The sequence below is a fragment of the Balaenoptera acutorostrata genome, chromosome 9 (assembly GCF_949987535.1).
Source record: "Balaenoptera acutorostrata chromosome 9, mBalAcu1.1, whole genome shotgun sequence".
Classification (NCBI taxonomy): domain Eukaryota; kingdom Metazoa; phylum Chordata; class Mammalia; order Artiodactyla; family Balaenopteridae; genus Balaenoptera; species Balaenoptera acutorostrata.
Window position 1 is genome coordinate 78,599,056 of NC_080072.1, and position 22,047 is coordinate 78,621,102.

General features: G+C 34.1%; 1 protein-coding gene across 1 annotated transcript in view; it reads left to right on the forward strand.

Moving 5' to 3' along the window:
• Positions 1-22,047, forward strand: part of CNTN5 (contactin 5) — a 1,403,535-nt gene that overhangs the window by 958,069 nt on the left and 423,419 nt on the right. The window contains exon 7 of the mRNA XM_057553585.1: positions 11,651-11,746. Coding sequence (XP_057409568.1) covers positions 11,651-11,746 — 96 coding nt within the window. The remainder of the gene's footprint in view (positions 1-11,650; positions 11,747-22,047) is intronic.

A 22,047-nucleotide genomic window follows, 5' to 3' on the forward strand; every position in this document is an offset into this window, starting at 1 on the left:
CTTTTTCTGGTTCCTTTTGTTGTAAAGTTAAGTTGTTTACTTAACATTTTTCTTATTTCCTGAAGTAGGCTTGTATTGCTATAAACTTCTCTTTAAGAACTGCTTTTGGATTGTTTTGTTGTAGTTTTCATTTATCTACAGGTAGTTTTCAATTTCTTCTTTGATTTCTTCAGAGAACCTTTGGTTGTTTAGTAGCATATTGTTTAGCATTCACATGTTTGGGTTTTTTGTAGGGTCCAGGAAACACAAAAATTAAAGATATATATATCTAGATATAGATATAGATATAAATATAGATATAGATATATAAAGACCACCTGGTCTAATGTGTCCTTTAAGGCCAGTGTTTCCTTATGGATTTTCAGTCTGGATTTTCTGTCCAATGATGTAAGTGGGGTGTTAAAATTCCCTTTTATTGTTGTGTTACTATAGAAGATATAACAATTGTAAATATATATGAACCCAATATAGGAGAACCTAAATACATAAAACAAATATTAACAGACATAAAGGGAGAAATTGATAGTAACACACTCCTGTATTGCCTGCAGAGTTTCTGCTGAAAAGTCAGCTGATAACCTCATGGGTGTTCCCTTGTTCATAACTTGTTGCCCTTTAGAATATTTTCTCTTTACCTTTAAGTTTTGCCATTTTAATCACAATGTGTCTTGGTCTGGTCCTCTTTGGTTTAATCTTGTTTGGAACTCTCTGTGTTTCCTGGATCTGGATGTTTATTTCCTTTCCCAGATTAAGGAAGTTTCAGCTACGATGTCTTCAAATATGTTCTCTGACCATTTCTTTGTCTCTTCTCCTCCTGGACCCCTATAATGTGGTTATTAACATGCTTGATGTTGTTGCAGTGTCTCTTAAACTGTCTTTATTTCATTTTATTCTTTTGTCTTTCTCTGTTCACCTCAGTGATTTCCACTGCTCTGTCTTCTAGCCCACTGATCTGTTTCTCTTTATCATCTAATCTACTGTTGGTACCTTCCAGTGTATTTTTGCTTTCAGTTATTGTATTATTTACCTATGTTTGGTTCTTTTTTATGTTTTCTTACTCTTTGTTAAAATTTTCTAACTTCTCACTGTGTTCATCTAAACTTCTCCTGAGTTCTTTGAACATCTTTATGATCATTACCTTGAATTCTTTATCAGATAGATTGCTTATCTCTATTTCACTTATTTCTTCTTCTGGGGTTTATCTTGTTCTTTATTAGGAACATATTCTTCTGTCACCTCATTTTGCCTAATTTGCTGTTTTTATTTCTTTGTATTCGGTAGGTTGTCTATATTACCAGACTTGGAAAAGTAGCCTTTTATAGGAGATGTCTTATGCTTCCTGGCAGTGCACTCATTCTGGTCACCAGAACTATATGCTCTAGGATTTCCCTGCTGTTGTGGCAGGATGACTATGTGGGTAGCCTGGTAGACATGGCTGGCCCTTGGTCCCATTGGTTGCCAAGCCCTGATTTGTGTAGAGGCTGCCAGCTGCTGGTGGGTAGTGCTGGGGTAGGTTGTGGTATAAGTCTTGACTACACTGTGTCTCACTTCTCCTACCTGTCTTATTGTTTTCTTCTTTAAATTTTTATTTATAGAAGATATTTTCTTCAAGTCTTATGTTCTTTCTCATCAATAGTTGTTCTTTAAATATCTTATACTTTCAACTGCACAGGCATTTAAGCTTATTTCTCTTGAGCGACCAAAATCCCTGATTTATATATGAAGAAGAAAACACAGGAAAGTTAAACTATTGCTGCTAATTGCGTAGCTAAATAGTAGAAGAGTTAAGTTTAGCATTAATCTCATGATTCTCACAACAGTGTTTTTTTGTAACAAGAATAATAATAACAGTTATAATTGCTTTAATTTATTGTGTTGTGCCATGCATTGTACTAATTGCTGTATATACATTATTATATTTAAGGCTTAAAAATTTTTATGAGATAGTTTTTTTAGCCTTCATTTCACAGATAAAGAAGCTGAAATATGAACAGAGAAGTAGCTTGTCTAAATTTGGCTCCACTCAGCTGCCTCTTTTACTTAATGAGTGTTATTTCCTCTTTTAATTTGTATAACTTTGTAGATTGTCCTCAAATATTATAATTTGAGAACCTCTTATAATATAGCTCAAAGTAATTAGAAAAAGAAATATTCAGGTTATAATTAGAAGTTGATAAGATATATCTCTCTGAAATTTATAGAGGGAAATACTCTTGATTAAGTGTTTTTTATTGGTCAGTTATGTAACATAATTTTATATGTCAGGGAATTTTTCACAGTAATCTTATAACACATATATAATTAATTATCTCATCTTACTTGGGAAATAAAGCATAGTGAAGTAAAATAATTTGCCCAAGGAGGCCATTAATAAATAGGGATACTAGAATTTGAACCTTGGTCTTTTGCTTTCAAAAATCTCATTTTTTATAGCAATATTTTAAAATATATTTTTAGGATTCTACTCTAGAGGGAGAGTAGTTCAGGCAGAGAGAACAGCTAGGGCAAGGGTCTGAGAATATTACAATGAACATAGCAAACAAAAATCCCTGCTCTCATAGACCATAAATTCTCTGTGTGGGGGACACAATAGACAAAACAAATAAATAGTTTGTTAGCAGTTAAGTGCTAAATAAAAAAAAACTTTTTTTAGGGAAATGGAATAAAGGATGTGTAGAGGGTCATGGAGGTCATACTTTTTGATAAGTTATCCAGGAAAGATCTCTCCATGAAGGTGACATTAAAATAAAGACCTAAAGAGGGAAAGATGATAGTCATTATTATATGTGGGGGGAAAGTGTTCTAGATGGAGGAAGCAACAAGTACAAAGGCTCTGAAGCAGGATAATACTTGGTATATTTGATAAAAGGCAAGGAAACTAGTGTGCTAGAATGGAGGGAGGGAAGATGTATGTAGTTGTAAGAGATGACATCAAAGAAGAAACAAAGTCTAGATAGTTTAGGGCCTGTAAGCCATTGTAAGTCTCAAAAGTTTGACTTTTCCTCTTAGTGAGATAAAAAGCCATTTAAAGCATTTGGTATAACTTTATTTTAAAATAACCAAGTCTGGCTACAGTGTTAATAAATAGAAAGAGAGCAAAGGAAGAAGCAGTGACACCAGTAGGGTGATATCACAACAATCAAGGTGAGATAGGCCTAGATGAAAGCTGTAGAAGAAGTTAGATGTTGCTGGATTCTGGATATATTATGAAATAATATCAGTAGAACTTGAATTGTATGTAGGGTGTGAGAGACATACTGAATTACAGATTATTTTTGTATTTTGTTTAAATAACTGGAAGAATGGAATGATTATTTACTCTGATGGGAAATATTATGGCAATGATAGGTTGGCAGGTGAAAATGGGAGTCCCGATAGGATGTGTTATGTTTGCAATGCTTATTAAACATTTAGATGGAAATGTCAAATTCTGTGTGTGTGTGTGTGTGTGTGTGTGTGTGTTGCCATTCAAGGGAGGTGTCCAGGCAGGAATAAGTTTGGTAATTTTTTGGTTTATACATGATTTTTAAATACAATGGCTAGGTAAGATAAACTTGGGAATGGTATGGACTGAGAAATGAAAAGGTCCAAGGAGGGACCATGAAATGTCTAGATATTGGGAAGATGAGGAAGAACAAGCTAATGAAAGTGAAGGGGAGGGCACAGTGAAGGAGGAGAAATCCAAGTGAAGAAATTGTTTTCAGAAGAAAAGTGTGATCAACTCTATCAATACTACTGAATATAGGTCAAATAGATGAGAACTGAGCAATTGATCATTAAATGAAACAATGTTGAGGTCATTACTTTCACAGTAACGTTTGGACAGTGGTAGAGAGACAGCTTGATTTGAGAAGCTTAAAAAAAAATAGGAGTTTGTGTGTGTGTGTGTGTGTGTGTGTGTGTGTTTTGCAGAAGGGGTGAACAAAATGTGTTTGTACCTAGAGGGAAAAATGGGGTCAAAGAGATACAATTTTTCCTTCCACCTTTTTTTTGTCAACTTTGGAGCAATACCAGTATGAATGCTACTGATGATGTCTGAAGGGGAGATGGGTCTTTGATTAGATCACAGATTGTTATGATAAGAAGATGGGACACAATATAGATACAGATAAATCAATAGCTATTGTGGTAGTGTTACATATTGGCTTCCCTGGGAATCAGACTTGGTGAGATGGAGTTTAGTGTAGATGATAATTTTAAGAAGTGCCTTTGGAATCACCCACCAGAAGGGAGGAGGAAGGAGCAGATGTGGGAAGAGAATAATTCGAGCTGTGATACAGGCCCAGCAACAGCCCCAGCTAACACTAAGGAGGATGTCAAAAGCTAGAATGGCTTGTCAGTGTTGTCTGGAGTTGGGCTGAGGTGGTCAGTGCTCTCACTGAGCAACTGTTGGCTGTTGGCTGTTGTGCTACCCAAGGAAGGGATATAACCTCAGATGAGCTGATTCTCTGTAGCAAAGGCAGTCCCTGAGGGAGCTGAGAGCTGGAAGCTGTCTGTCAATGTAACTCCCAACAGTTCAGACAAGTCCTTCATTGAAGGGAAATATGTGGCACACACTGCAGTGCCCCCATAGATGGAATACATGTATGCAGTTTTTAGATTACTTCTATTTTCTTCAGGAATTATAAGGGGAGAAGTGGGGGAAGGGGCAGGAGGTTGTTTTGAAAGAGAGTAATTGTAAACATATTGTCTAAAAGATTAAGAGAAAATGGACTCCATAAATGTACTGGAATTACCAGGCAGGACAAAGGGCTTGTCTGAGATTAATGATCATAAATTTAGAGCAAGACTAGTCATCATTGTTGATGTTTTTTCCACTCACATTCCCTTGCCCACAGCAGAATAGGAAGACAGTTCAATTTAACCAAAGTTGAAGTTGTACTTGAATAAAATGGAAGGAGAAAGGTGTAAGGAGTCATGGTTGTAGATGAGGAAGTGATTATCTATTTAAATATTATAAAATGCAAAATAGCTGAAGAGGATAGTCGGGCTGAAAATTTTGAGAGACAATAGAAAGATCTAATAGTTTTAGGAATCAATGTATGTACTAAATGACTTGCTGGTTTTACTAAGTGACACACAGGTCCCATCTCTATTGGTCTATAATACTCAAAATCCCTATACATGCTCTATTACTTCCATTGTATATATAGGTTTCTAATGCTTAGTCTTATAATTTCCAGAGAATGAATTAAGATTAATTTGAGTTTGGAAAAATTGTAAACTTAGAAGCAAGCAAATAAGGATTATTTATGTAATTGTTTACCTAGAGTGGAGAAAGTTAAGTCAAATGTACAAAACCCTCTGCCAGGGTTCATAGACTATCATCACATTAGTTAAACAAATTTATATACAACTTTAACATTTGAGATTATTTCACCATATATATTATTCACAGTTGAAGTAGCTTTTTATAACATACATCAAGATACCAAAGAAAGGACCTAAAATCAAAAACATTTTTATCACATTCTTTGGATAATTTATCTCTTTACAAAAGCATTTGCAATTTACTATTTCACTTATAATGTAGTTAAAATCATCTCTTTCAAAGCACACATACACAGGTGTGCTTTGGTTTCCTCTTAACCAGTGAACCCTTTGGCTGGATGATTTGGGTGTGATAATATGTAAAGTGAAAATTGTAATCCATAGCAAGAGATTACTGACCTGTTATATATAACCAAAGAAAGAATGGGAATGAGGAAAATTTCATTATTATAAAATCTACAGGTCTCTTGTAGATTTGCCTCACCATGTCTCCAGCTGTATCTTAATTCAATTCTTATCTCCATGTAATAGATGGGACTGTATTTCTTGAGATACCTCTAATTAGCTCCATTGATATTCTCAAAAGACTAATTTTATTAAATAATAAACATTTTCAAAAGGTGATATGCTGTCCCATTTACAGATGACTTATAACAAATATATTAAAGAATTACTTCATGTGATATAATAGGAAAATGTTTTAAAAAATCACATTGATCAAAATATTCTAAATTAAGAGTATCAGAACAACTCTAGATTAAAAACATGCTAGTTCCCAAAATGAATTTGTCATCTTGGATGCCCAAATCCTTATTGGCTGTGAGTTTTTATTCTTATTACTTAACCTTAATGAATGACAGTGTCCTCATCAATAACTGGGGATAATAAGCCCTGCTCAATCTGCTTACAAAGTGATCACAAGCTCATGAACTCACACTTGCCAATAAAAACCCACAAAGCTTCATGTTTCTATGGCTTTTGGTCAAGGTACCATTCAATAATCAAATTTTTATTGTAAATTTAAATTTTTATTTTAGTTTAATTTTAAACTATTATTATTAAGAATCTTGCTTGTTGTAGAGTATCTTATGATACTCTCTTTCATATCTTATGAAAGACTTCATGCAAACAAATAGCTATGTATTAAAATGCTAATTTAATTATCTCTCAAAATAAATGTATGAATTATTTTTTCCATTTTTCACTAATTTTCTCATCTCTATATCTTTATCTGTCAGAAAATGATTTTTAATAAGAGTTGCTTATGAAGATTATTTTTAAATTCCTAAAACCAACTATTGGTTGGTTTTAACTTCCAAATATTGAATTGCTTTTTTCCTAATACATTTTTTTAAAACAACCACATTGAGTTTGATTTGCCAATTCACTACTTATTAACTGTATGACCAAAGTCAAGTTTTTATTTGCTTTTCACATACACTTAGTAGTCTTTAAAACAGAGAAATTACTATTTCATTTCCAGGAAACTTGGCATACAGTAGTATGCTAGTAGCTAGTGTAATTATTACCCATCCATTCTTTTATTTGCCCTTATATTTTTAACATTTTACAATGTCAAAGATAGTTTCTGAATGAGGTCTGACCAATTTTTATTACAGGATATTTACATTGGATACACAAAAAATCTGACAATAATCTGAATTATCTTGATGATAATAACAGGAACAAGAACAAAACTGATGAAAGACTTCAATATGCAGTCTATCAGTCATTTTTATAGAAATCGTAGAAGTTAAATCCATGAGTCCCCTCAGATATATCACTCATCTTAGTTCCTCAAACTTAACAATATTACATATGAATCTGATACCCAAAAGTTAGTAATATTTAATAAAGCTCGTGTCTGACACCTGGTCTAAAGTGTTTTGCCTTTTTCAACGGTTTCACTTTTTGTAAAAATTCAAACTCAACTTTAAGAATTTTTGAAGTCATAATGAATTATCTCTATAGTCATAACACTTTTAACATTAGAGAATTGATTGAGAATGCCTGGAGCATTGACCGTCTAAAACTTATGGCCCCACCAATAGGGTAAATGTATAACCAACTGCAATGCAAAATGATCACCCCATTTCCATTCCTTCTTCCAAATGCATGACTCCCATAAGCCAAGGACTGCCATTTATTCAGAACAGATCTAAGACTAGGAAATTAAAAACCAGAAGAAAGATGAACCTCAACACTTCATTCCTAATTATATGAGATTTATCTTCTTGCCTTGACCATTTTCTCTCAATTCTCCCCAATAACTAACCAATCTCTTATATTTAGCATACATAATCGTAAAATTAGTATCCAAAACCCCTGTCACTCTCCAACACTTTAAAATAATTCACCATTCTAGGGAATAATTTCTGAAATATTTTTACGTGTGTGTGTGTGTGTGTGTAGCTCACACTACACATACTTAAAGTGTTTGAGTGGGTGAAGACCTTTCTAATTGACTTGAAAACTTGCTCAGCCTACTATACCACCCACTGTGATCTTTATGAAGTCTTGCAGAAAAAATCCCTCTTGGACCTTAATATCCAGCAAAACTGTACTTCTCCTGAGTTACTAGAAAGTTTTGATCTTAAAATAATCATGAATTCTAAGACTGGGGACATATCCATGTTTGTTTTGACCCTCTGAAGTTTATAAGTCAAATTTTATGGCCAACTTCCAATAATTTACAAAAATGACATATTTTCTTAAGTCCTCATGTTACGCTACAGGATTTTTGTCATACCAATTTTACCTTCACCTGGAATTTGTCAACTACCCATTTTATATTTTGTATTATATACATATATATCTAAGCTACCCCAAGCCCTTTGTGGAATAATGAAGGAAAGAAAAGAAAAGATGGAAATCAGAAAAGCAGGCAGGTAGGCAAGAAGGTTTGAGGAAGGAAGGAAGGAAGGAAGGAAGGAAGGAAGGAAGGAAGGAAGGAAAGAATCCAAAGTGTATGTGCAGTGTATGTATGTGTATGTGTTGGTGTGCATATGTTTGCAATATACATTTAGGGGAATGGCATGAAGTGCTATATGGTACATGCACATGGTATGTACTAGTTACCCATAAGTATGGCTGTGACAAGCTGAAGCAGTGATGGTTTGGGATCATGCATTTATTTGGTGGCATAGACTCATCTGAGCTGGGTCTGTGGATAGTTGGCCCAAGTAAGTATGATTAGTTCATTTATCTACATCCTTCCTTTACAGCTTTTCTGTATCATCAGTACCTAGCATAGTATTTGGTGTATAGTTTGCATTGAAAAAAATATTTGTTAAATGAATAAAGGAAATGATTTGTCTTACGTATGGTCAGTATGCTTCCAATCACACATTCCAGCTCTATATTCTAACTGTCATGTGAGGCTCTCAGTCATATCATTAATTGTATACCTCTTTTTCTTTGTATGGTTTACCTAGGATGAATAGGTGTAATAATTCTGTAAGCCACAGTTCTAGTTAAAGCTCCACTCTCAAACTCTGCATGAGTTTCTGAACTTGGAAAAAGGGTCAAAGAAAAGACAAGGCCTGAGGCCCTGTGATCCTTGATCATAAACTTTCTCCTCCAGATTATTACTTGTCCGTTTGTCCATGTGTTTTATACTAAGTCCAGAAAGAAGTTTACTTCAGTTTATACTTTGAAACTGAATTTTAGAGTCCTTGTATTAAGATGTTTATTTTTACTCATTTTTTTCCCCTTAAAGATCAAAAATAGAACATAGGAACAGGTATTTTTTCCCTTCTGTAGGTGACAAAAAATAATCAAAGTCACATCCATAAAATCTCTTGTTCTTTTTATTTTCATTTCTCTCCTAGATATAATAGAATGTTTATTAAAATAATGTGATAAACAGTCAAACTAAGTTCTATGTTGAGTACCTCCAAAGAAACCAACTGCTTTCTGTTCACAGTGAGATCAAAATAACTGGCTGGATTTTTACTCAGACTATTCTCTCTAGTTGCCATCCCCACTCCAACCAAGAATTTTTTCACATCAGTCTGGTCTCAGATCAACCAGAATCTTGCCTGACACGAGGAGCACTTTTGCATTATAAATAATAGTGTTTTACCCTTTTTCTTTTTCCTAAGAGGAAGGATTTAAATGAGGAAAACACACTCTCCTTCAAAGTGCAGGCTACTTTTTAGTATTTCTCTATATGTCTTTATGAAAAAAAAAATCTATTCACAGTTGAAAAAAATCCATTTACCTTTGTACTGCTGGTGCTATAGCTCCTAGGAAATAATGACACAGAGAAAATTCCATGAGAAAATGTTAATTGTACCTGTATTAACTGATGATACAAAATAAAGCAATTAGAGCTGAGTGTTATCTTTTGGGTCATTGTGATCTCAAAACACAACTCAGGTCATAATTATTGTATAATCTTCTTTTCTTTTTTTGTGTCTAATTTCTAGACCATGCCTGTACTTCAATTTATCAGAAATAGGCCTTCATTTAGGACTGTTTGCTATTAAAATATTTTTTAACTACGATAGGTTGATTTGAAATGTCATAATAAGCACAATATAAACTTGTAGTAAATGTATTGGAAGCTACATATATACTTTTCAGAAAACATTTAACAAACTCAATTAAAATAAATTGATATCCAAATAGCCTTTCAGAATTTATAAATTTAATGAAGATGAAAAGAGGACAATAAAACCATATAATCTCTAAAGATATATAACAGCCCCACCGCAACCACTGCCTCACTGTGCTGTGTTTCTAAGAGTAGTCAAAGGAAGTCAAATGGGAAACCTTGCCATGCTTTGTTATCAGACTGAGGTCATTTGTTGAAAAAAAAGGCAGCTTCTATCTCTAAAGGTCAATGCACATTAGTTTAAAGCCATGAATCATATAAATTTGAAAACGAATGAACTTGACTTTTATTAGAAGTTAGTGTGTATGTTTTTCAAGCCACCAAAAAAAGTAAAAGTAGAATTATTCTCTTCTGTATTGCCACTTTGTTTGTCTATAATTTATATTAACTATTATACACTTAACTACAGTGAAATGCAGAATTGTGGGTAAAATCCTAAACACTTTCTTCAATAATGAATTCCTCTATTTTTATTCATTATGCCCTTACTGTTTATTAGTCCTTAATGATTTTGAATGTGTTTTAAAAGGTTTGATCGTAAATTCAACAAATAAGTAAATTGTAACCCATATCTCAAAAAAAGTAAGTTATATGATCCCTCTTATAATATTAAAGTTAATGATTTATCTCTTTCATATCCATTCAGTATATTTTCTTAAGTGCTTACTTTCATCATTCGTTGTTTTAACAGACATTAAATTTTAAGATCTACATTGTATTACTATGAAACATACTATTTTATCATGAAATGATGAAAAGTTTGAAAAAAATCTCTTTTATGATTGGTAAATAATGACAGGAAAGGCAGAACATTTTCAAGAAGCATTTCTCACCAGGAGAACATGGTTTTACAAACTGGGAATTCTGGGACAATGTTTATTTATAAAAATATTGAACTCCTACCATTTCCAAGAAACTAAAAATCATTTCTTTGATCAGCCTAGCCCAAGAAAAAGGAAAGGTACATATGTGTTGAGTTATGAATAGATCAATAAATGATAAAAGAAATATAAATAATGCTTATCATTCTTTTTTTAAGGCCACTTTATTTTTAGGAAAATATTTTAAATTGTGCAAATGCAACATAATTTAAGGCAAGACAATTGAACCCCAATCCTTCATACATACAAGTGAGTGTTTCGATAACTATAATACTTCTAGAGTAATCAAAATGGATGAGTATAATTAATTTGTACACACTATTCCAGGCTTCCATAAAATAAAAGTAACATGATTTTTTTAACTCACATTTATAGAAAAGAACACCTTATATCTTCACTATATTTTGCTTGAGCGCACAAGTCTTTCTAATTTGGCAAATTCATGCTTCGTTTTACACACCGTTCCTAGCACGACAGATAATGAAGCAGCAGGTTGGACACCAGGCACTCCAACCACTTCTATTTCTGTTCTTACTGTGTATCAATGGGTTCAATTGGTGGCAGAAAAATTAATATGCAGAAAGTATTATAAAGATGTAAAATAACTACTTAATGTGTTATAAAGGTATTGTTTAATTTATTCCTATACTGGCAATGTGTATGCACTATACACAGAAATTAGGCCTGTACATATAATCTGAAAATCGTGGTATTTAAAATTGGATGGTAGAGATTTATTGTCAAAGCCTTCCTATCACTGCTTGACAAACAAAAAGAAACCTTCACTGGATAATGATAGAAAAGTATGTACAAGTTACAAAAGTAGTAATTCTTTAAACTCCTTTTTGCCTTGCATCTAAATGCTGTGTTATGTTGACAGATCTGGGAAATTTTAGTGGCCGGACAAGAAGTGCAGTCTCTGTGAGGGAAGGCCAGGGGGTTGTTCTGCTGTGCTCTCCTCCGCCTCATTCACCAGGTACAGTCGATCCCATTCTATATTGCTGCTGCTCTCTTTTACTATATGCTCATTCTTTTAGACAGGGTATTGACTGGGGAACATTCAGGTGAAATGTGCATGGTTTTCGTGACATGTATCAGAGTACCACATGAGTAATTAAAGACAATATAGTCTAAATGCCATTGGGCAGGAGACTTAGCTCCTCTGATAAGATTGTTTCATTGTCTTTCTAAGTGTTGACTGTCCTGGTTATGTCTCTGCCTGCCACCAGTGAGGAATATACTGCTTGGAGCACAAGGAAAGTGATAAGCTGAGAGAGTAAAAACTATTCAAAATTATTTGGAATGTCAGAGTTGAGTTAACTAAATACCACTGTGCATCTTGTTTCAGAAGATAAGCTGGAAACTGTGTTGTTTATGGCGTAGTTTGTCACACTGGAACAAAAACTGCTAAGAAATTTTTTTATTCATACAAAACTATGAAATTTTCTTGCTACTTGAGTTTTTGTTTGTAAAGTTACAAAAGTTACTTGAGTTTTTGTTTGTAAAAGTTACAAATTTTCTTGCTACTTGAGTTTTTGTTTGTAGAAGTCATGGTAATAGGTAAGTATTTCTTGGGGTTTGGAGGAACAGAATAGTAAACTGTGCTCAGGTTAATTATCTTACCTTTTGCCAACTCACAGAAAAATATACCCATTATGTTTGAGTCCTATAATTTGAGATGAGTGCTTCTTTGTACCTCAGTATAGTTTTCCTATAATACAATTTAAGAAAGGGCAGCATCAATTAGAGAGAGAGAGAGAGAGAATCAAACATCTATTTCTACCTGAGAAATTATGAAGATTTTAGAGTTAACAACTAGAAACAGAATTCAGGATCCTGGTACCTCAACCAATTTTTCTTCTTTGTTTAGAGTGAAAGCCATATTTGTTTCTAGGTTGTATTATTAGTGTAGTGTTTGGGCTCAGTTTTGTTCTACCAGAGATAATTCTTATCATAAATTATGATAAGACCTCAATCAGTTTTCTTAAAATTTCTTATCTTTATCTTACCCTCCTAACTTTCTTTTTAATTGAAAGAAAAGTAAACTATGTTTCAACAGGAAAATATTTTTGAAAATATTCTGCTTTGAAACTCAGAGGCATCACTATGAGGAATAATTTCTGAGTCGTACCAACCTAATTCTTATATGTCAATTCAGTCACTCCAATCCTTTTGTGAGCAGTTTGTGAACTTTACAGAAGACATATCTAGTCTTACCTATATGTTTTACCTTTTTTAAAAAGGATTTTAGTAGGTTTAGGAGACTCCTGTAGAATTAATACATGTTATGTCTAATGTAGGATCATTAGATTTGTTTGAAGAGAAATATTAGATAAATAAGTGTTAGAGATGATAAAAAAAAAAAGGAGGGGAAGATGGAGAAGGAGGAGGAGAGAAAGGAGGAGGAGAAGAAGGAGGAGGAGAAAGCAACAGGCTCTACAGAGGATGAAGCTGTTCATCACCAGGCTTTCAGGGGTTAACAACATGCAGGGAACCCTGTGGAGAAAAAGTAAGATTTTTCTGAGGTACAATCTATATTGCAAGGCTGTTGGAACATGTGTTAAAAAATGAAATGAGAGAGGATAATATAAGAAACAAAGCTGCAAGATTACACATAGACAAATTATCCAATTGGCAGAGAAAACTATATACAGAAGATTTCTAATGGGAAAAAATAGTATAGTGAATTGCATACATGATAAGCATAAGATAAGAATATGTATTAATAATTGATTAAATAAATAAAAATGCGATATCTGATTGAGATCAACAAGAATAAAGTCGGCAAGAGTAAAGCCAGCTGATTGCTATTGTATACATGTCATAAGAAATATTAGACTGATTATGTAATTTAAAATTGTAGGAAAGGTTATATTCTACCAGGTACTCATGTTGAAGTGTTACGCCGAATGACCTACTCAAACGTCAGTGTTGGCACAGCAAAGTTTTGGGGGACACATGCATGACACAGAATAACAGGAGTAGCTCAGCATCTAGACCAATGTTTCACACTTACCAGATGGGTAGTTATCCTCTGATCAGCCAAATCCTATAGCATATCTTTAGCTTTTTTGTTGAACGTGGCATTTACATTCTGGCTCCAATTGAAATCCCTGAAGACATGGTTTCCACTGCAGCTCTTTAAAGTTATGGCTATTTATTCTACCAAATTGTATGTGCCATTCAGTGTGAGATTGGAACATATGTCCTCCTTTCTCCTCATTGCCCATTCTCCTTTCTTCCTCCTTACATAAAAAGACCCCTCAATTTTTAAAATTTCAAGTCATCAAACTCTACACTTTCTTGTTGCTGTCATTCTTCTTCATTTCCTGAAGATTTTACCTCTTTTCTTCATTCCCATGGTCTTGTTTTACAACCAGTCTCAGCCACTTATCCGTTATTACCAATAGCTACAATCTCATAATTGCCACATTTGCAAGCATCTATTCTCTGACTAACATGAACTATCTTCTGCACACTGTTTATAGTACCCTGATTCCAGGAATCCTTTAACCTCATTGAAATCTACAAATCATTGATCCTACCTCCTTTTCACCCTTCTTCCCCTCCTTTGATCCTTACTTTTCTCCTTCAATCATTATCGTTTTCCTGCATACAGCCTTGCTTTCTTCATCTCTCTTTGCTTCATCACACTGACTTGACAGTCAGCAAAACCCTGATCCCGATGTAAATCCATTTTTCAGCCTACTGCATGCCTGAAACTACTCAGCTTAATATGACTGTAGAAAAAAATTGAGTTATGCAGACTAGTCTAAATTTAAAATACAAACTATGAATTTCAAGTGCACTTATGCTGAGCAGAAATTAAGGGGGAAAAAAAAGAAACCTAGTCCTTTCACTGTAATTTTGTCAAACTTTCAATGTCTCCCATCATTCAATTTTTCTCCCATCCTCACTTTCAGCTGATAACCATTTCATTGTAAAAGGAAAGCAATTAGAAGATAACTTCCACAAGCCTTCATCACCAAATCACACACTCATTAACATGTGTATTCACACTCTAACTTCTCTTTTTTAGTATAGATGCACTGCTGTGCTTCTAAGGCCAATCCCTCAACTTGTGCACTGAAGTTCATCCTTTTTTATCTACTTAAAGAAATCACTTCAGTAATTCTCTTTCCTCTCTTCTACATTTTTGCCAGAGATTGTTTACTTTCTTCTGCGTCATTCCCAACAGGGTGCAACCATACTCTCCCCTACTCCATCTAAAGACAAAACAAAGCAAAGCAAACGTTTCCTGACTCCTGTCCTCTTTCAGCTACTACCTCATTTTTCTGCTCCTCTCCATAGCGAACTCTTCAAAAGCTCTGTCTGTACATGCACTATCCAATTCAACTCCAGTGCGGTCTCTCTGTATCTTTCTGTCTCTCTGCCCTCTTTCTCTGTCTTTTTCTTTATCTTTTTAACAGATTTATTGAGATCCAATTTATATCCCAGGAAATTCCCCTATTTTAAGTGTACAGGTCAATGAGTTTTCATATATTTAATACAGTTGTGTCACTATCACCACAATCCAGTCTTAGAACTTCCATTATTTCACAAAGGCATGTCTGCCCATGCCCCCAATCACTGATCTATTTTCTGTCTCTATAGTTTTACGTTTTCTAAAAATTTTATTTTACTGGAATCATACAATGTGCAGCCGTGTGTGTGTGTGTGTGTGTTTGGCTTCCTTTATTTGGCTTAATGTTTCTTTACGTTTCATCCGTATTGTGGCATTTATCAGTAGTTTGTTATTTTATATTGCTGAACAGTATTCCATTGTGTAGATATGCCCCATTCTGTTTATCCATTCCTCAGTTGATGGCATTTGGATTATTTTCAGTCTTCATGTTGGTCACTCTTTCCTTTATAAAATACTTTCTTGCAAGATTCCACACACTCTTGTTTTCCCCTTACCTTACTTCGTAATCCCCTATGCTGACTTTGCCTCATTTTCTCAAACTCTTAATCTTGCAATCCCCCAAGTAAGTGTTTGGCTTTAAACTTCTTTCCTTAATATACCCTCACTCCCTTAGATTTCACCTTACAATGATCTTTAAGTACTGACGTCTCCCAAACATATGTTTCCAACCAGGAATCTGGCTTGTATATTCAACTGCCTACTCAAAATTTCCATTTGGACGGCTAATAGGCACCTCAAGCTTAACCATGACTAAAACTTAACTCCTGGTTATATCTTCCCCAAATCTGAGGTCTTTTCCACCTCAATTAATGGCAATTTCATTTCTTACAATTCATCAGCCTTAGAGTCATTCTTAACTTCTCACTTTCTCTCACACCTCACATAGAAACCATCAGTTTTATTGGCCCTACTTAAAATTTTATCCAAAACCTGACCATTTTTCATACCCTCCACTGATAGTTCTCTAGTATAAACTACCATCATTTCTTACCTGGGTTTTTTCAGTAGCCTCTTAACTAAGCTCCCTCATTTTGCCTTTACCTTTTTTCAATCTATTCTCAACATACTAGCTAAGAGTGATTCCTTAAAACTAATTTGTATCATGTCACCCCTCTGCCCAAAACTCTCCAAAAACTTCCTGTCTGCTAAAGACTGAAGTGAGTTACCCCAAAATTCATATGAAGCCCCAACTCGCAGTGTGATGGTATTTGGAGATGGTTCCTTTGGGAAGTAACTAGGTGTATAGAAGGCCCTGAGGGTAGGATCCTCATAATGGGATTAGTGCCCTTATAAGAAGAGATATTAGAGAGCTCACTCTTTCTCTCCCCATTGTTACAACATACTGAGATGATGGCCATGTGCAAGTCAGGAAGCAAGCTCTCACCAGAAACCAACTATGCTGACACTCTGATCTCAGACTTCTAGCCTCCAGCATTGTGAGAAAACAAATTTCTGTTGTTTAAGCCACCCAGTCTGTGGTATTTTGTTATGGCCCCCCAAGCTGTCTAATACACCATTTAATTCAGAGTCAAAGCCAAAGTCTTTACAGTGGGTTAGAGAGTCCTTACCTTTTGACTCCATGTAATATCTCTGACCTTATCTACTATTCTCCCTCCTATTTTTTCGCAAGTAGTCATGGTCTCCCTGATGCTCCACAAGTAACTACACATGGTTGTGCCTCAAAGCCTTTGCAGTTGCTATTCCCTGTGCCTAATCCCTCTTATGCTTGGCATATGAATGTCTCACTCCCTCACATTCATATCTTCCTTCAAATTTTACATTCTTGGTAAAACATTTTCCTGATTTTCCTCTTTTGATATGCACCTCCACAATTCCTTTTGTCTTCCCGCTTTCTTTCTCTCCGTAATGCTCATCACTTTCCATATACTGCACAATTTTACTTACTCATTTATTCACTGTCTCCTTGATTTAGAATGTAAATTCCATGAAGACAGAATTTTTGTAGTTTTTGTTCAGTGTTGAACTCCATGCCTAGAACAGTGCCTGGCACAGAGTAGGAGCTCAAAAATTATTTGTTGAGTAAATATATGCATAACATTCATAAATAAGTTAGCCAAGGATTTTAACCCATACATAACTCTCAGAAACTTTGAGAAAGAAATCATAAACAAGAACAAGTAAATATAGATCAGCCATGTATTCAATAGCAAGAAAACTTTTCTTACCATTCGTCTTTTTCTCTAATGATGTTGTGAATTGTAGAATAGATAAATGAAACATGATTCACATCATCAGTATGGAAGAATAAAATGGAACATTTTATATTTTTGTCAAAAGAACAAACTGTAACCTGAGTGATTGGATTTATTAGTTGAGATCACAATCACACTGTGAAATAGTGAATTAATCTTAATGCTTTGCTTGATCAATTAAAACTTTGAAAATGTCTTGGGGAAGTCAAGTCAAAAATTCTTGCTGAAGAGGCAGGGTGAGTGTAGAAAGAATAAGCCAGGGCTACTCAGTGAGAGAGGCCTTGTGACTGCGTCCCTGGTCTGGTGCCAGTTAGCAACAGCCTAGACAATTGCCTTTGTTTTGGTGGGATGAGACTGTGCACTGTGAAACGAGTAAATAACCTGACATGTACTAGAATCTGAGACCCAAATTTCAGTCAAGTCCAAATAGCCATGTAGATCATCACAGCATACCTGGTTAACTGATGCTTGATTCTGTTTTGTTCCCCACTCTTATTTTACTTCCTTCTTTCAAATCATAATTGGTTTATTATATCAGAGCTTTATTAAGTGAAGTAAAATGTTGGAAGTAAAAGTTTCCTAATATTTTTATCTCCTATGGTAGATTATATGTTCCTTAAGAGAATGAAACTTTCTACCTCATATTTAGATCTCTAATACTTAGTGCACTACCTGACATTTAGTAAGTATTCATTAAATGCATGTTCAATAACTGAATAAATGTGTTGATTCTAACAAGAGTTTTATAGGGCTTTAGACAGTTTCTATTAGCCGCCTGTTATTAGTTTGTCATTACCAACTCACATTTATGACAGATATTTGGATCACATAATATCATATTCAAATATTATTTCAAAGTATAACAGCTCCTAAGATTTAGTAGCAACTATATGAAATTGTAAATAGTTTATACATCAGAGAAGATTAAATAATATTCAGAAATAGCCCCAAAATCCATTTATTCATTATCTCAAATGGATGTACAATGCACATTTTTTTTTCTGTGAATAAAAGCAAAAGCTAGGATTGACTCATTTGCTAAATTTCCCTGTTTACTTCCCAAGAGAGCAATATTAATTCCTGTCAGTAATATCTGTGAATAAAAACATCTTGATTGGATACTGAAGTAGTTATTCACCTACCAGGAAATAGATATATTTTTCTAGACTGTTAAGCACATCTGCTGAAAATGATTCTGGTTTCCAAAAAATCACCTCTGTCAGTTTAGAAATTTTGAAATTCAGGGTTATACTATAAAAAAAAAAGGTCTGTGAAAATGTAAAAATAAGCCTCATAAAACCTATAACCAAATACAGAAATACTTTAAGGTTTAGAGGTTATCACCATAGATACTTTTAAATAAAAAATCAGTAATTACTATTTTACTTTAAATATTTTTTTATCCTATTTTGTCCATAAGCATTATCTCAGAAGTTTACATCAAAGTGGAACTTAAAATTCTTGTACAAAGTATTAGGTTGTAGTTAAAAATATATATGAATATAGCATTTTACAATATAACAATCACATTTTCACATTTACTATACCATGTAATCTTTGCAAAATATCTGAGAGTTAGCAATCATTTATCATCCCTGTTGTTTTGATGAGGAATCTAACCTTTAGAAAGATTAAGTGAAACCCTTAAGCTCTCATCTTTAATAAATCATGGAACCAGGATTTCAGTCTTTGGTATATTTTATACCATATAATGTATATTTTGGATAAAGCTATACTAAAACTTTTATACCATGAACACAAACAAGAGTTTTTTTTAAACAATGGAATTATCAGCCTTTCAAAAAATGCTTATTTTATTATATCAAATATTGTACTTAGCTTTTCATTCAGTGAATGCTTACTGAGTGCCTACTATCTTTGTTTTTTTTTAATTGGGGTATAGTTGCTTTAAAATGTTGTGTTAGTTTCTGCTGTACAATGAAGTGAATCAGCTATAAGTATACATATATCCCCTCCCTCTTGGACCTCCCTCCCCCCGCTTCCCTCATCCCACCACAGAGCACTGAGCTGAGCCCCTTGTGCCATACAGCAGGTTCCCACTAGCTATCTGTTTTACACATGGTAATGTGTATATGTCAATCCCAATCTCCCAATTCATCCCACCCCCCTACCCTACCATGTCCACACATCCGTTCTCTACATTTGTGTCTCAATTCCTGCCATGCAAATAGGTTCCTTTGTACCATTTTTCTAGATTTCACATATATGCATTAATATACGACATTGTTTTTCTCTTTCTGACTTACTTCACTCTGTATGTCAGACTCTAGGTCCATCCACATCTCTACAAATGACCCAATTTCATTTTTTTTATGGCTGAATAATATTCCATTGTGTATATGTACTACATCTTCTTTATCCATTCATCTGTCAATGGACATTTAGGTTGTTTCCAAGACCTGGCTATTGTAAATAGTGCTACAATGAACATTGGGGTACATGTGTCTTTTTGAGTTATGGTTTTCTCCAGATATATGCCTGGGAGTGGGATTGCTGAATCTAATCAAATGGTAGCTCTATTTTTAGTTTTTTTAAGGAAACTCCATACTGTTTTCTGTAGTGGCTCTACCAATTTACATTCCCAGCAACAGTGTAGGAGGGTTCCCTCTTCTCCACACCCTCTCTAGCATTTATTGTTTGTAGATTTTTTGATGATGGCCATTCTAACTGGTGTGACGTGATACTTCATTGTAGGTTTTATTTGCATTTCTCTAATAATTAGTGATGTTGAGCATCTTTTCATGTGCTTCTTGGCCATCTGTATGTCTTCTTTAGAGAAATGTCTATTTAGGTCTTCTGACCCTTTTTAGATTGGGTTGTTTATTTGATTTTTTAAAATATTGAGCTGCATGAGCTATTCTTATGTTTTGGAGGTTAATCCCTTGTCAGTTGCTTCGTTTGCAAATATTTTCTCCCATTCTGAGGGTTGTCTTTTTGTCTTGTTTATGGTTTTCTTTGCTGTGCAAAAGCTTTTAAGTTTAATTTGGTCCCATTTGTTTATTTTTGTTTTTATTTTCTTTACTCTAGGAGATGGGTCACTATCTTTTAACTAATGAATTTAGCCTATTTATATTTATTTCTACTATCTTATTTTATACTAGTTACCCTGATTTTCTATGATTTATTTGCCCTCATTTCATTTTCATGGGCTTTTTTTTTTTTTAATTAATGGAAGGTTTTTAAATGCATATTTCCTTCTACTCATTTCAAAATTACAATTTTATTTTTGTTATTTCAGAAATTATGTGTAAAATGTTAATATGCCTATTTAAAATTATTTTGATCACTTTATATATGATTGTTTTTGCTGATTAATTGATTCACTCATTCATTCACTAGTCAAACAGAATCTGAATGCAAGTGTATGGCTAAGATATAAAATTGTTTTAGAATAGAATACGTTTAACTGAGTCATGGATATATGAAGCGTTAGGTACATATAGATATTACAGAAAGCTTCATATATAAGTCTGAAATCTAGGAAAGGGGTCTGGGCAGGAGACTATAATTTTAGGCATCATCAGCATAGTTGTCTCAGGATTGATTATGAGATTGGTTGGGATCTCTCAGGGAGATTGTTTACAGTGTGAACAGCATGATTTCTCTTGCTATAGTAAACAATATGGGGAAAAAACTAATAAAACAAACAAAAAAATAGTTGCTCTGTTTCTATGATACCAACCAGTTTAAATAGCTGTGAATTACTGACAGAATTTGTGCTTTTATGTGGCACAATTTAAACAGATCAACTTGAAATTAAAAATATCTACAGTTCACACTTTTTACCTCCAAATGTTCGTAAGGATTAAGTTAACTGCTTAGATGCAAAAGATTCATTGACTATTTAAAGTCTGCATTGCTGTAGTTTTCAAACATATAAGATCTAGAATACTCAAAGTTTAATGTACCTTCTATATGCCCAGGAACACCAGAGGCTCAATGGTTGAAAAAGAGAAGAGCTTATATCCTCAAGAGAAGAGAACCAGAATCATTATTTGGCATCTCTATTACTTGCAAAGGTCTCTAATAAGTCCTGAGACAGGTGTAAGAAGAGCTTGAAAGATGCAAGCCCAGTCCCAACAAACTTGACTTAAAATAAGAGAAACACCACAGTATATAAAGCCACCTGCATCTAGATAAAAAGCATAATAATTAAGAAATTTATTTGCCAAAACATTTTATCATTTTCCTTATTCTACTGCCTAGACCCTTAGCTTATTCTCAATTGTACTAGCCTAGTATCATTTTGCCTTGGTAATCTTGTAAAGTTATGTGTGATTGAGTCCCAGGCAAAATAAATGTTCGGTTTGATATATCTGGCTCCCTACAAATTCAAAACCATAGACACAGGTCCAGTTCCCCCAAACATGCTCTCCAAACCTACCCATCCCTCTACTGTTCCTCCTTCAATCACAGAATTGTGGTGACTCCATGACACTCATGGGGAATACTAGTGCTGAATGTATCTTGAGTCTTAAAGTGAAGGAGAATAAAATATAATAATTGGTTATATAGGAAGTGCCAAGGAAACTGGATTAGAGGCATTACATGAAGATTTACAGATTAATATTTTATGTCTGTCTGCATGTGTGTTTTGAATCATCATAGAATATAGGT